This window comes from Sparus aurata, chromosome 21 (genome assembly GCF_900880675.1).
Source record: "Sparus aurata chromosome 21, fSpaAur1.1, whole genome shotgun sequence".
NCBI lineage: Eukaryota > Metazoa > Chordata > Actinopteri > Spariformes > Sparidae > Sparus > Sparus aurata.
In genome coordinates this window covers 14,299,243-14,313,992 of record NC_044207.1, presented here as the reverse complement: position 1 = coordinate 14,313,992, position 14,750 = coordinate 14,299,243, and the positions used below count along the sequence as shown (strand labels likewise).

The 14,750-nt window shown below is 40.6% G+C and overlaps 1 protein-coding gene across 4 annotated transcripts; it reads left to right on the top strand.

The window, feature by feature from the left end:
• Positions 1-477: 477 nt before the first annotated feature.
• On the top strand, positions 478-14,510 carry LOC115572633 (ATP-sensitive inward rectifier potassium channel 10). 4 transcript variants are annotated; one of them, XM_030402956.1, is made up of 6 exons: positions 478-756; positions 6,675-6,988; positions 9,548-9,759; positions 10,008-10,139; positions 10,455-10,632; positions 11,365-14,510. In XM_030402956.1, the coding sequence occupies exons 2-6, from the start codon at positions 6,850-6,852 to the stop codon at positions 11,745-11,747; spliced, it is 1,044 nt and encodes a 347-aa protein (XP_030258816.1). In that variant the 5' UTR covers positions 478-756; positions 6,675-6,849; the 3' UTR covers positions 11,748-14,510. The 4 variants fall into 4 exon arrangements, with proteins under 4 accessions (XP_030258816.1, XP_030258813.1, XP_030258815.1 ...); XM_030402953.1 differs by having other exon boundaries at positions 480-756; positions 6,643-6,988; XM_030402955.1 differs by lacking the exon at positions 478-756 and adding an exon at positions 2,355-2,547.
• Positions 14,511-14,750: the final 240 nt, after the last annotated feature.

Here is a 14,750-nt window from a genome sequence, read left to right as displayed (position 1 = left end):
TGGACACAGCAAACGCCGGGCACACAAGTTATGAATAGGGGGCTCTGTGGCTCCCCCGAAAAAAGTGTCTGTGTGTGTGTGTGTGTGAGTGCTGCAGGGGGTGGTCTGTTGAGGCCGCTCGTTGGCGTGTGCTCTGGTGCATGTGAGGCCCCAAACATGTGCATCCATCTGTGTGAGTGTGTGTGTGTGTGTGTGTGTGTGTGTGTGTGTGTGTGTGCACATTTTTGGACGTTCGGAGGTGGTGCAACAACAAGTTCAACAAAACATGATTTCAAAAAATAAAAATAAAGTGATATTCTGAATCGGATTATTTCAGGCCAAAGTTCAAGGCCACAGTGTGATACATGTGTGTCAATCTGGTGCTGAATTGAGACTGAAGGGAGTGTCGATCAATTATTACAGCAATTACACAGACGTAAGCAGGACACAGCAGGAATTCAGGAGTGAGTGAGGGTGAGAGAGAGGGAGAGGGGGAGAGAGAGAGAGATGCCTGTTATAAAGCCAAGTCCTGTCTCTTTGGGGCTTTGGGTCAGAAACAGGAGCCCGCCGAGCCAACGACCGTCTCCATAATTCTCCTCGATGGTGTATCAGTGTCGGTGGACGCAGGCTGCTGAAGTTACTCTTCCTGCAGAGTTAGGGTCCCAGTTGTGTCTTGTGAGCATGACAACAAAGCAGACATGTGGACGAGAGGCTGAGGCTCCAGGCTCCTAACTCCTCTCTGCACAGGTCACTTAGATTACCCTTCCAGCTGAAAAGGTAAGCAAATACATTTCTCAGCAGAGTGCAATGAGAATATCAAGAAATAAAGAATTTTGTATGGCATTAAAATGTATTTTTTCTTGAATTGAGAAATGAAAAATCCCCGTTCAGATAGGTCTCTCATGTGCACATGTGCACATTGTGATAAATCTCTGATTTGTCAGTATATGTTATGTTTCATTGATTGTTAGCCGATAAATGCAATTAGATATGTATAAACAATTTATTATATTTCACTGGTAAACAAAACAATTCTCATGAAAAAAATCAAGAAATTTGTAAATCAATGTTGAATAAATGCTTATCTCCCCTTACAGAATCCCCATTACCTCAACAATCAAAATCTATAAAAAGAAAATAACCTGACAGATATAAGCTTTAAAATGATGTTAGCTGCATGCACATTAAGTAATGAAAAAAGCAGATCTTGGTTGTTTTCGTTATGATGACCTGTGAGTTTTAAAAGTGTAAAGCTGTCCTCTAAGTAACCGTCAGATGTTATTTGATGCAGAGTTTCACAGGATGCACGTCAACATGTGATAAACAGCACATGTGGAAGCAACATCCAATTAGATCATCTGATTTTAGAGCACCACATTTGACAAACACTGTCAGTTCTTTATCCTTTAATAGAACAAAGTTCTTAAAAGTTATGGTTAAAACAAGAAATTGGAGTCCAAATCAGTTCACAGCACAAGTCAGATGGTGAGTGAACTCTGACATTTATTGAAGACAGCAGGAAATAATCACCAAACATTATCAAAAAGATGTTTTATTTCTGATAGGTTAGAGGACGCCATTGTTGGCACTTTAACAGACCTGTTTGAATCAGTTTACCTTCACTACATCCACATCACTTTCAGAGCTGGTACCAGGAGGAAAAAAAATAGATTTAAGAACTGTAAAAAAAATCTGTATTCAAAAGCAAAGAGAGGGAAACAAGGAGATGACGGATACAGAAGAGTTATTTACAAACAGTGTTCTGTGGACCTCACTGATATTGTAAATATAAAAATTCTGAGTTTTAATTACTTCTCCTAAATTGCATAGGGCCCCTTTAAGAAACAGAAACAGAAAGAAAGAAAAAACGAAAGAAAGAAAGAAAGGTAAGAGAAAAAATAACTGATGGGGGAGAGAAAGAAAAAGTGTGTGAGTGTGAGGGGGAGACAGAGAGCGAGCGATGGAGGGGGATTACTCCTCACTCCAGAATACTAACGAGGGCCTTTTGTCACAGATCTCTTTCTCTCTCTCTTCCTCTCTTCCGTTCTCTCGTTTTTCCTTTCACTCATCTCACACACACACACACACACACACACACACGCACACGCACACACACAGAAATACGCATATAATTGTCCACTCTTCAAGTAATTGTGCACACACACACACACACACACACACACACACAAACATGCATGCAAAATCACACATGGACGCCTACAGTCACACACGCAGCAATGTACATGTAATTGCAATCCCACTCTCACATTATCACACACACACACACACACACACACACACACACACTGATGGACACAGTGTCTTTTGTTTCTTTTATCTCGGCCCCAAACAAAGCATTCCTGTGTACACAGAGGAGAGAGAGAAGGAAGGAGAGGGAAAGAGGAAAGAGAGAGAGGGAGAGAGATCAGGAAAACATTCAGCGCTCCTTTGTTTGGCAAAAAGAAAAAGTTTTGATTCAGTTTTTGGACTGGGCTCACTGAGGCAGGGCGGTACAGTAAAGTAAAGTTGTCGTGCTGCCATGGAGATGGAATACATCCTACTGGAGAGGTTGGTCAAAAAGAATTACTTCCCTCTTTTACTCCAATTTGCTCTGTTAGCTATCTGATACATACCTGTGTTGGAATTTGTGTGCTTTCTCTTTCTGGGGACATGCGAGCGTGTCTCCGAGTCCAGAGAAAATTGGGTGAGAGGCGACGCAGAGTTGAAAGAGTGAAGATTTCAATGGTGTCATTGTAATTATGGAGCTTTTGAGGGGCTCACCCTTGCATAATCACAAAAGTGTGATATAATTAATGCTGATTGCTTATGTAATCCATGATCAGCATCTTGCAGGCTGTTTTGATTTACACCACGTGGCCAAAAGTATACGGACACCCCTGTCTTTTTATGTCTGTGTACTTTTAAATCGGAGCTGCTTTGCCATAGATTGGTATGGTACCATTTGGACCAAATCAGCGATGTTTGAAGAATATTTTTGCTGAAATGCACGAAAAGGGATCCATAAAGAAAGGTTTTTCATCGTGTGTGCCGAAGAACATGTCTGCTCTCAACCCTATCCAACACCTTCGACCAAACTTTTAACATACAGATGTGATCTTGAAAGTTCCCCAATTGACTACTTAAATAAAGGCAATCATATTTTGTGTAAAACATTTTCTTATGTTTTGTGTATACATATGCAAATGAGACAGTATGTAATTAAATATGCATCTAATTCGCATGCAATTCCCGAGCAAAAATCTGAACAAAAATAAACACTGAAATATGTATTTTAGAAGTTTTCTATCAAGTTAACGTACTTATTTATTTTGCCTTGTGACCAACAAAAGCAGTGGCTGGTTGGGGTTCCTTGTCACACTTAAGATGTTCACAAGTTAACAGCTGATTACACCAAAATGCGTTGTTAGAAAAGCGTTGCCAGCAACCTATGGTTGGCTGCTCCTGCCCTGTGTGCAGATATTAAACAAGTTTAATGTGAGGGTGTCCACAGACTTCTGGCCATAAAGTGCACTGTCAACAACTTGTTCATCCAGTGGAATTGTATCTTTGGCATTCATTTGTGTGAGAAAGAGAAACAGGGAGACCGTGTGAGGATTCAGAGTATAAAGCAGCAAAAAAAACACCCGCGAGAAAGATTGCAAAAGGACTCCTGAGCCAGGCGACAGAAACAGTCCTGAGTGGGGCATCTAGAAAGCAAAACTCTGGCCGTCTTCCTACAAAACCCTTACTGTCGTCTCCAGTTACCAGTCAGAAGTTCACTCTTTGTCCACTAAAGGCCTCTCTAGGTGGAACCAACAGTAAAGCCTTTAAAAAAAACTTCATCTAGATAAATGTCCGAGTTTCAGACAAAGATGTTTCACCTTAATTGATTCATTCGGGTTTCTCCTCTCTTCCTCAGCTGACAAATGAGACTCTGTGTGGATGGTTTGTTTGGTTGATGCAGTACATCTTCATCCTAATTCTGCTCTTCCTTCTTTTCTCTTTCCTCTTCCTTATCTTCTTCCTTTGTGGGCTACATTCTCCCTGCTGGCCTGCATGACATGTTGGACGTAAGTCAGTGTGTGAAATGTGTGGAGAAACAGTAACTGTCTGTCTGCGTGTGACGGGGGTGGACTGCATTTGTGTAAATATCCCACTATGCGAAGCACTAAAAACACAGATATTACTGTAACATACATATAACTCTGCAGGTTGGGAATATTTGTAGTTAATTATCTTTCCATTTAGACAATAAAACATGGAGTTTGTCTTATGGAAAGAGCTGAGAATTTCTCTATCTGTACAAAGGTTAAGACCAGTTACCTCTCCTGCAAATAGGCCATTAAAGGTCAGTCAACTTAACAGGAACTGTTTTTGTTCATCCCACAATAATCTACAGACATGTTTGCAGATGTGTGGAACTGAAACTCTCCTTGTAAAAAAAACAAAATAAATGAAAATAAAAGTTTGCAAGATGGACAAAAGTTTAGTTTAGGTTTTTTGCTTTGTCATTAACAATCACAATCGTGCAAATGCAAAGATGCCGATACTTATCCTGCAGAAAAAAAATCCCTGTTTCTGGCTGCAACTTGTCCCAGTCTCTCATCAAAAATATGAAATTTTGTTGCCAAAAAGCATCTGGAAGATGTCTTGTTTAATATAACTAGTATCTATTTTTATTTTTTTTTGCTGACATATGTTGAACAAACAGTGGGCTAGTCTAGCTGTCACACCACCCCATCGCCTCCTCATCCTGACATGACTGGCTCTTATCAAAATCTTACAACTGGTTTTAAATATCTTTGATTCATGTGAATACACAGGATCACTAACATTCGGGTCTCACACACTATTTCTTTTCCTGTCGCGCCTCAGTGTTTCACTTTGACCGATATCTTGTGTGGTTTTGTGTTCGGTGGTTCTCAGGCTGATCGTTCACACGAGCTACAACGAGCAACAAAAATGGGTCACTGGTGCACATGCAGTATGTCATTACGCTCTTAATCGTCTTCGTGGTTGTTTTGTGAATCTGCTTTCAATGTATTTCTCTGGCCTCCAACCTATTTGAAAAATTACGTGAGCATTGTAGTGTGCCAGAAAGAAAAAGAAAAAGAAGTCTTACAATTCGCCGTACATTTTACACAGACTGGTTTGTAATTGCTTCATATTCGTGCGGCTCAAAAAGGAAACGCCTGACGATGTTGCAATCAGTGAAGAAACCAGTGGGGCTGTACTTCCTCTTAGAGCTGTCATTTACAGCAAAATGTTGAAATAAGTTGAAAAATAAACCACATAATCTATACCGGAATTACACGTTTGTCCCTGAGTATCTAATGTTACTTCTTCTAGTGTGTCTTTTAATTATATTTTCAGTGATGTCAAACTAAGGGCCACAGACTCAAACTAATTGTTACACTTGCAAAACTATGCATCTGAGAACTTGGCCTGTTCTCAGTTCCCTTGACCAGACTCAAGCTTTGGCCTTCTGTGTGCACAGTGTTTACGTCTGTGCGGTTGTGAATTCCATCATCAATAATACAGAAATGAAAAAGAGAGACAAAAACGGCTGCATACAATATTTTGCTGGCAAAGTATCAAAGAGGATTCTGTGGCGAGCGCTCATGTTTCACTGCCTCATTCAATCACTGATCATAGAGAGTATACAGTCTGCTTCCTGTTCAAAGTGGATAAGTGGTCATGGCATATGACTTTTCAGGTGTGTTGTATGGATGGAGATTATATCTGAAACGGTGCTAAAAATGCTCTCCCGTTTAGCTCAGTTGGTAGAGCAGGTGTCCCATGTTCCTGTCATATCATCAGCTGTGCTACCAATAAAGCCATAAAGGCCAAAAAAATACTTAAAAAAAAAAAAAAAGTACTCCAAATTCCTGGTAAAAATACCCAGTAGAACCCAGCCTTTTTTAAAAGTGTGATTTAGACATAAATCTGATTCAATCTCATGTGGTTGTGACTCATGTCCAATCCACGAGTCCACTTGTCCGCATTTAAGCACAGTATAATTTCTTTTTTTGGAGTGTGACAATCTGAGGAAACTCCCGCATACTCTTTCGTGGGTGTGCACGGCCTTTCCGGTTTCTTCTGCTGATTAAAACTGTGCTGTCCTGCTTTGTAATTCAAAGTTCCAGTTTGTTTCTGATCTGTCTCTCAGCCGGTTGTTTCATTTTATTTTTCTACCTATTTTGAATACAATCATCACAGGTCGGGTTCAGGTATTATTAGTCTCACTTGAGATAAATTCCCCCTGAAAATGAGAGTAGCTGCAGGGGAAATTACCTCAACCTACAGTTAGAATGGGAAGTTTCTAAATGTTTTCCGTAAACTGCAGGAAGTCTGCAGGAATGCTGCGAGATATATATACATATATATATATATATGTATATATATATACACACCGGTATATATATATATATATATATATATATATATATATATATATATATATATATATATATATATATATATATATATATATATATATATATATATATATAAAAATATATCAATCTGTCCAACTTGTATCAGTTGAGTTTAAATAATGAATCTCAGTCCACCCCACACTAATCTCAAACTTATCTTTTAACTGAAATGGACTAATAACTATCAGACAGATGATTTAACTCTTCTTTCTTCTTCATTCACCAGATGACATCTGCCACACCTCCTTCCTCTCGCAGCTCCTCCCCTCAGAAGGTTTGCCACTCCCAGACCCAGACAGACGTTTTAAAACCCTTACTGGGTGGTGGCATATCCGGTGGGGGTGGGACTCTGAGGAAGAGGAGGCGTATCCTGTCCAAAGATGGGCGTAGCAACGTGCGCATCGAGCACATCAGCGGGCGGAGCGCTCTGTACATGCGTGACCTCTGGACAACATTTCTGGACATGCAGTGGCGCTACAAGTTCTTCCTGTTCACGGCTACATTCGTGGGGACCTGGTTCCTGTTTGGGGTGTTGTGGTATCTTGTGGCACTGGTGCACGGAGACCTGCTCGGTGAGAAAGCATGGCTCGTAGGTTAATGGGTAGAATGTTTGCAAGTTTTTAGTTTGAAAGTTTTGAATGTATTTGAATGAATGAATGAATTTATTATTTTTTACATTGCGTTACTTGCGATAATTCACCCCGAGATCACTTTACTGCTGTAAATAAGTGAGTAACAACACGCATGGAAGACATTTGTTGCTGTGCATTTTTGATGTAGGTCAACCTCTCACTCAGCTCAGCACTCACCAGAATGTCTGGTTCTCTCGCTTCTTTTCCCCCTCCCCTCTCTTTAACTTACGTTCATGAAGTTAAGAACATTTCTCTCCAGCTCGAGTTGGCAGTCAATTTTCTAAAACATAAACACCTGACAATGGAGGTCAACTCCGCTGATCATTGCTGCAGTCAGGCTGATAAACAGGACTGAAGAAAACGCCAGTATTTAATCCCAAAAGTTGAAAAGTCATGTCTGAGCTCCCCGGATCAGATCAGAATCTGATGTGACTCTAGGTGTTTACTCCTCCAGGAGGTCTGGATCTTCACCTCAAGAGCAACAGCACACACAGAAGACGTTGCCCATAGCTCCGACTGGCCCGCCATACTCAACACTCGACAAACATCTTTAGTTTTGTTTTGATTGAAAGACCCCTAGTGGCAGAAATTATGCTATGTGTATTTAAAGAGTCGCTCAATACTAAAATGATTTTTTGTTGATAAATTAGATGTAGAGTCAGTGCAGTTATTACTCTACCAACCCTGGACCTTTTTTGTGGATTTAAATCAGAAAATTGTCATTTGTCTTGCAAAAATAAATAATTCTGTTCACAAGTATATGATCTCCCCTCCTTGAACACTCCTTCCCTGAACTATGAGCCAGTGTCACATTCACACCCGCTACACTCTTGATGAATACAGCAGGCAGCTGTCAGTGGTGTGCACAGTTTAGAAAGTTTGAGATGGTGTTTTGTGTCAGAATGCACTTTGTGCACAAGTGTGAAGTATGCGTGTTCAAGCTTTAACTGGGTGTTAACTTTCTCTTCAAGTTGTTTGTTCGGTTTTCATTTTGAGAAATATCTGAGTTCTGCAGTATAGCTCACGAGTCAACAGGAAATGATTCAAAACAAAGTTTTTTCTAGGTATTAAGAGCTGGGTGATGACATCACAAGCTAGAATGAAGTCTAAATTCCAGGAAGGTGTTGCTAGAGCCCATTTACATCCCCAGTATGCCCAAATATTGGGTTATTTAATTGAATAACCAAAAGACACAGCATTCTTGGATAAAATGCTTTGTGCACTTTGTCTTCACTAGTTCAAACCACGGATGTATTAAAAAAACTGGGTACACACGAAGTGGTCACAAAATAGCACCCCACTCAAAGCAATGATAGACGCTCACAGGCCAAAAGAGTTTTCAGCATTTCCTGCGTGAACTTTTTTTTCTACACTGTTAGCGAAAGAGCATTAAAGTAAAGTCTTCCACCGAGCTGACACAGATGACTATCTGCTGGCTTCATGCACGCACGAAGGACACAAAAATAATTCATCTGTTCTGCAAAGATTTTACATTTCCATTGAGGTGAAATTCTGATACTCCCACGAGTCTTGTAGGGTTTTGTGGCACACACAGATTCACAATTTTACAGCCTTTCCTCTCTGACAGCAATCCTGTGGTCTTCGATGATACACCATATTAGAGAAGATAAATTATGCACAAAGTAGAATTTGGTTTCAGCTTAAATGCTTGTAATTGTCTTACTGTGAGTAGTGTAATATTGATTAACTTTAGATAAACTTTGATTATTTGACTTGAGTGGTCTTAATCATTTATTTTAAAAGTAATAATACATGATTATATTCATTGTTACAAATGCTTAAGTTTTAAAGACAGGTCATTAGGCTTGACTGTTAAAATCTTTTGTCTGTCACACAGAATGACTTGTGGTCAAACCACTGCTCATGCTTTCACACCCTCATGTACGTGCAGTTGAGCATGATGACAGATGAAAAAACATCTTCAGCATGCTTCACACCACAGATTACAGACTTTGAAATAATTACAGCACAGTTGAAAAACCATAAGTGAGTGAGAATATGACTTCTACAGGGTGGTGTGATGTAGTTTGTCATGGCTGTAGTGGGGTGCTTCAGCCACCTTTGAAGCACCCCAAATCAAACTGTCTTAAATCAAACACATCTATGTTCATGTACACTTTCAGTGAGAGCACTGTTGTGAAGAAGTGAAGATGTTTGTGTTTGCTAAACTTAAAATGACACTTAAAAATCTAAACATTTGTCTGGTCAGAAAACAGCTTAATGTCTTCAATGTCGCCTGCTCTGTACAAGTGTCCTCAAATGTCTCATGTTCACAATGTTTTCTCAACAGAGTGTTAATAACACATTTTCAGGAAATCCTGTGTAGTGTTGCACAGTGATAAGACATTTTCACTTATCACTCAGCTGTTCTGCTCTAGAATTTTGTAGTTTCAGAGAAATTAAAATGATCAGCATCACATGATAAGATCGCACAGACTTTCATCTGATTCTGTTGCTTTTTCTATCATGTTCTTTCAGAGTTCAACCCTCCATCAAACCACACCCCCTGTGTGATGCAGATGCAGACTCTGACGGGGGCTTTCCTCTTCTCCCTGGAGTCCCAGACGACCATTGGTTACGGTTTCCGTTGCATCACCGAGGAATGTCCAGCTGCCGTCATCCTCCTCATCGTACAGCTGGTCATCACCATGCTGATGGAGATCTTCATCACCGGTACCTTCCTGGCCAAGGTAGCCAATACATACAATATCCAGCTGCAAAGTGACATACAAAGAAAACAGAGGACTTCTTTCTACATAGATCCATGTTGTTTTCATAGTGGAATTGTTATATTAAAGAGAATTGAGGTTTTTAAAATCATTTTCAGGTAAAAACAGATATGTGCACTTCTACTTCGAATAACTCAAGCACAACTGTGTATATTTCCCTGCAGTTTGAATGCATTTGTTACAGAACTGATTGAGCCTTCTCCACTCAGGTTGCCCGGCCAAAGAAGCGAGGTGAGACAGTAAAGTTTAGCCAACACGCTGTGGTGTCGACCCACGAAGGTCGACCCTGCCTGATGATCAGGGTGGCCAATATGCGCAAGAGTCTTCTTCTTGGCTGTCAGGTGTGTGTGCAGAGACAATTTATTAGATATTTCCACTATTGCTGTAAATTCTATGAGTTAGTCTGAACAAACTGTTCAAGACATAAACATTACAAAAATATAACAACTAAATATAAGAATCCTTCTGCGGTGCATTGAAGGTGTGTTGTAATCTACAAAAATATCGTTTCGACATCAGTCATGTCTGCATTGTGATCTTAGAGTCGAGAGGTTTTCCACACCTGTGAAGTATAATTAAATGTCATGTGTAGAAACATTTTGTAAATCTGTGAACCAATTTAGCTACAACAACTTGTGCACATCTTTCCTCCACAGGTGACTGGAAAACTGCTCCAGACGTCTCTGACTAAGGAAGGTGAGACGGTTCGTCTGGACCAGAGGAATGTGCCCTTTCAAGTGGACACGTCCAGTGACAGCCCCTTCCTCATCCTGCCCCTCACCTTCTACCACCTCATCGATGACACCAGCCCCCTGCGAGCCTGGGCAGCCAAGGGTAAGCTTGTGTTTCACCTGTTAAAGGAGACATATGATGCTCATTTACATGCTTTAATCTTTAAAAAACTCATCTGAGACACTCTGGTTTAAGCTCCTGTCTCTTTAAGGCCCCCAGTCTGCTCTGATTGCTCAGCTCACACATGCACACAATAACAGAGCAGCTGTGTTAAATCAATTGTTGTGCCAAACTAGCCACCATAAATTATGCAAATGGTATGTTGAGGCAGTGTGACGTCACAAAGTCACAGAATTAAAGGTGGGACTACTCATGAGGTGTTTTAGTAGCAGTGTTTAGCAGTGGGGAGAGGAGCTTCTGTTGGTGCAAACTTTGAACTCTTTATTTCTCAAGAACTTTAAACACGGAAGGAAAGGAAAATACGTAAAATGTGCAAGAGGTCTCCTTTAAATAACATTTTCTTTGTTTCCTTTTACTGGTGCATTGCTATATTTCTTTGATCAATTGGTTAGTGCACTAATGTGAAGCCACTGGCAGGAATTTGTATCGCCTGCTTATATGTGCATCATTATGAGAATTGCCAAGGTACAAACAAAATGGGGACCTCATACTGACATTACTCTACAGCACTACCAGTGGTTAAAAACTCTCAAGTGAATCTTTAAGTTTATTATTTTCTCCTCCTCTTTCCTATTCATCCCTTTCATCTTCTGTCTCTTCTTTCTACACTTCTCTATATTGTGCTGCTCTTCCCATCTGATTAACCTCCACCAGGTGGGGGCTGGACAGATCCAGAGTTGGCAGACTTCGAGCTGCTGGTGATCATGAGCGCTACGATTGAGCCGACCTCCGCCACCTGTCAGGTCCGCACCTCCTACCTGCCTGATGAGATTCTCTGGGGCTACGAGTTCCCCCCCGTGGTCTCTCTGTCTCCATCGGGCAAATACGTAGCAGACTTCGCCTTCTTTGACAAAGTGGCCAAGACGAAGACCACGCCCGTCTTCAAACCGTCCAGCCCCCAGCACGGATACCAGAGCAACGGGGGCGGGACTGTGCCCGATGTGTCCGATCCAGACAAGATTCGTCTGGAGCAGAGCTACAGGGAGAGAGGGGAGGAACGTGGCCGTGCTCTTAGTGTTCGCATCAGCAACGTGTGAACCGATAAAATGGCTGAAATGGGAGTGAATTGCGCAGAAGATTTGCATCCAATGTCAACAGCGAATCGATGAAACATCATATCAACACAGCATGGCAGACTGTTTTTTAAACAATATATATATCAGAGAGGTATCTATTGTAGGTCCAAGTAGAGCCAAATGATGCAGAAAGCAAATACGGATAACTGCAGACTCAGTTTCAGGGTTTGTCCTCATCGTACGTTTGCTGGGATAATACATGTTTTACACTGGTTTGACTGTATTCACATGATGGCATAACGTACTGCCTAACTGCAGCTGCTCTATGAATTTTGGATCATACACTGAAGACATTTTCATAACTATAAAAAAAATAGGTTTGTTAATTCATTCACACAGAAAAATCATCCCGAAAACGTAAATAGAGGTGGAGAGTACGGAAACCCTGGTGGGCTTGTTTGGGTTCTTCCCTCAACAGAGAGTGTGAGTCAGTGCGAGAGTGTTATTTCCAACAGCAACATCATCGAGATAGTGGTGGTGATCGGTGGGTGATGACAGGGTGGAGGAGGAAAAACCCAGACATGAGACACCCTCTATACTTCCTCTAAAATAAACATACAAATGTGTGGTTTACAAAGGTCACGTGACTTCTATTACAGTAAAAACACCAATAATTAATGCTAATCCAGTTTGTCAAACTCACGGACCCCCTCCCCCACCGCTCTCGTTGTGATATTTTTACATTTCCTGTTTCCTGACAGAAGCGCAGAAGTTAAATACACAAACACACAACATCTGTTAGGTGTGTTGTACATGGCAACGCATTGTATTATGTGAGACAAAGCACTTTGGAGACTCTGTTAAACTAATGTAGCACTACACCTGGAATGTAGACGGACGTCAGACTGAATATACTGTGTTCAAGGTGCTCTGTACTGTATCTCTTGATGGTGTTGGTATTTCATGTTTTCTGTTATGTTGTGACTTTTTGCTGTTAGCACTTTATGTAAGTACATGATGTACACGTGCACCTTAGGAAGGTTAGCTGCCTACGTTTGGAGCCGTAAGACACTACTAAAAGCACTTACACATTTAAAGAAGTTAGGACAAACTCTAAAACAGATGTTTCCTTTCTGTAAGAGCTAAACTGACTGATACAAGCGAGCTAATGTGTTGAGATCATCACTAAAAGATACTGTACATTCATGGCTGTTAACTGCCCATTTGGTAATTGCTGGTTGCAAATGTTACTGGAAACACTACACAGAGGAAGCTCTCCTTTCTGTGGGAGCCCTCCCGCACTTACTAACATCGTCAAATTAACAACAAACATTTTGTTGAAGCCCCTTTTACTCAAGGACATAAGGGAGACTGAACTAGACTGCGCTTGAGGGCTGAGTGTTGAGAAAGTGAAAGTGATGTTCTGCCATTAGCCGTGTTTCCAGGTCAGCATACTGTTACGTGCATTTTCAAGTATCGTCTGAGAAAATGTTGTTGAAAGTGACGCAATTTGAAGTGAAACATATGAATCATGATCACAAGTCAATCACTGAACATTTCCCAAACCTTCAATTGAGTCGGATGATGCTTGTTTGTGCAGTGACCACTTGTTCAAAGGAAACTTTGTGGCTACTATGTAGCTGACTGTTTACTTTCCTGGAGTGTGATCCTAACTGAACTGAACAACATTACGTAGTAATGATCAACCCAGCCTCCAGAACAAATGTTAGCCAATTCATTTCGGCTCAACCACAGATAAGTTACAACTGGGTCTATCTTTATGTTGCAACTTTATGGTTGTTTAGGTTGATTAACCTATGTTCCCTCCCACAGCACTCTGCTTATGGTATGTTCAGGCTAAGGCACCAAAATTGCTGGGTTAGGTTTAAGAATACATCATCATTGTTTGTCTTAACGCATCAGTTCTGGTTGCTACGATCACGGATGGAGATGGTTGGTGTCCCTTCAAATATCCACTGGTGTGACTCGAACTGCAGTTATAACGTCACCTCCATCACCTCCACCTTATGATGTAAAAGTCAGCTAATAAGCATATAACGGGAATGTGATATGCAACATTTTCTACAAGTGTCACATATCTGTGGTTTGCAGGAATGCTAACTGCTAACATTATATTCTGGCGACTGGGCTGCAACAATAAATAACTTTCCCTCCATCTCATTCATTCTGTTTTTCACCTCCGCCCTCCATTTGAATTTCACGTATCATCAGAATCACGTGACTGCAAACGACCTATTCTGCAAGAATGTTTTCTGCTAGCTTGAGGTGGTTTTTGCCTCTATGGAAAATAAGTTAATGCTCTTAATAGGTGATGGAAATACTTTTCCCAGATAAGTTCTGTTTTCTTGAACATTTTTCTTTGATGACTGATCAGCTGCCTCCAGACAGCATAAAACACGGCCAATACTAGCTGACTTGAAAGAATTATTACAAGTTACCCAACTGAAAGAAATTACTGAAGATTTCTCCACATTTTCCTCTTGTATACGGCCGGGACAACTGGGTTAGCTCCTTCTTCTTTGAGGTTAATAGGTTGTTTGTGAACAGCACGGCTGGAAACATGGCTAATGATGGAAAAGGGATGACAGAAGATGCAAAGATGTGTATGATGAATATGTATTTGATGGAAATTGCATGTATTTGTAACATTTTCTTAATTAACACCAAGCTATGGAATGTTTATAGTCTTTAAAGTGCAGACGGAGAGATCAATTAAGACAAATTCTCTATAAAAAGATGATTTAATAAAGCTATTAAAAGCCACATTTTGTTTCATTTCATGAACATTTTTATTCTGGCTGGAAAGGTGAACACTGCAGCCCGACGGAAGGACCTCTGCGACCTTTGTATGCTCAAGTGTTCATCAGCTTCAGCTTCACCGATGTACTTGAAGCCTAATTTTACTGCAATGAATCTGCATTACTTTAACATTTATAGAATGTTCCTATGCTAACATGCTAATATATGTATTCTATCCAAAGGTCTTTGTACACCAAGGCTGTT

Bases quoted from the DNA above. Each gene is read 5' to 3' on its own strand.
- LOC115572633 (XM_030402953.1), top strand. From the start codon at position 6,643: ATGACATCTGCCACACCTCCTTCCTCTCGCAGCTCCTCCCCTCAGAAG. The intron at 6,989-9,547 runs GTGAGAAAGCAT...ATGTTCTTTCAG, and splicing joins GGTGCACGGAGACCTGCTCG to AGTTCAACCCTCCATCAAAC. The intron at 10,633-11,364 runs GTAAGCTTGTGT...AACCTCCACCAG, and splicing joins GCGAGCCTGGGCAGCCAAGG to GTGGGGGCTGGACAGATCCA.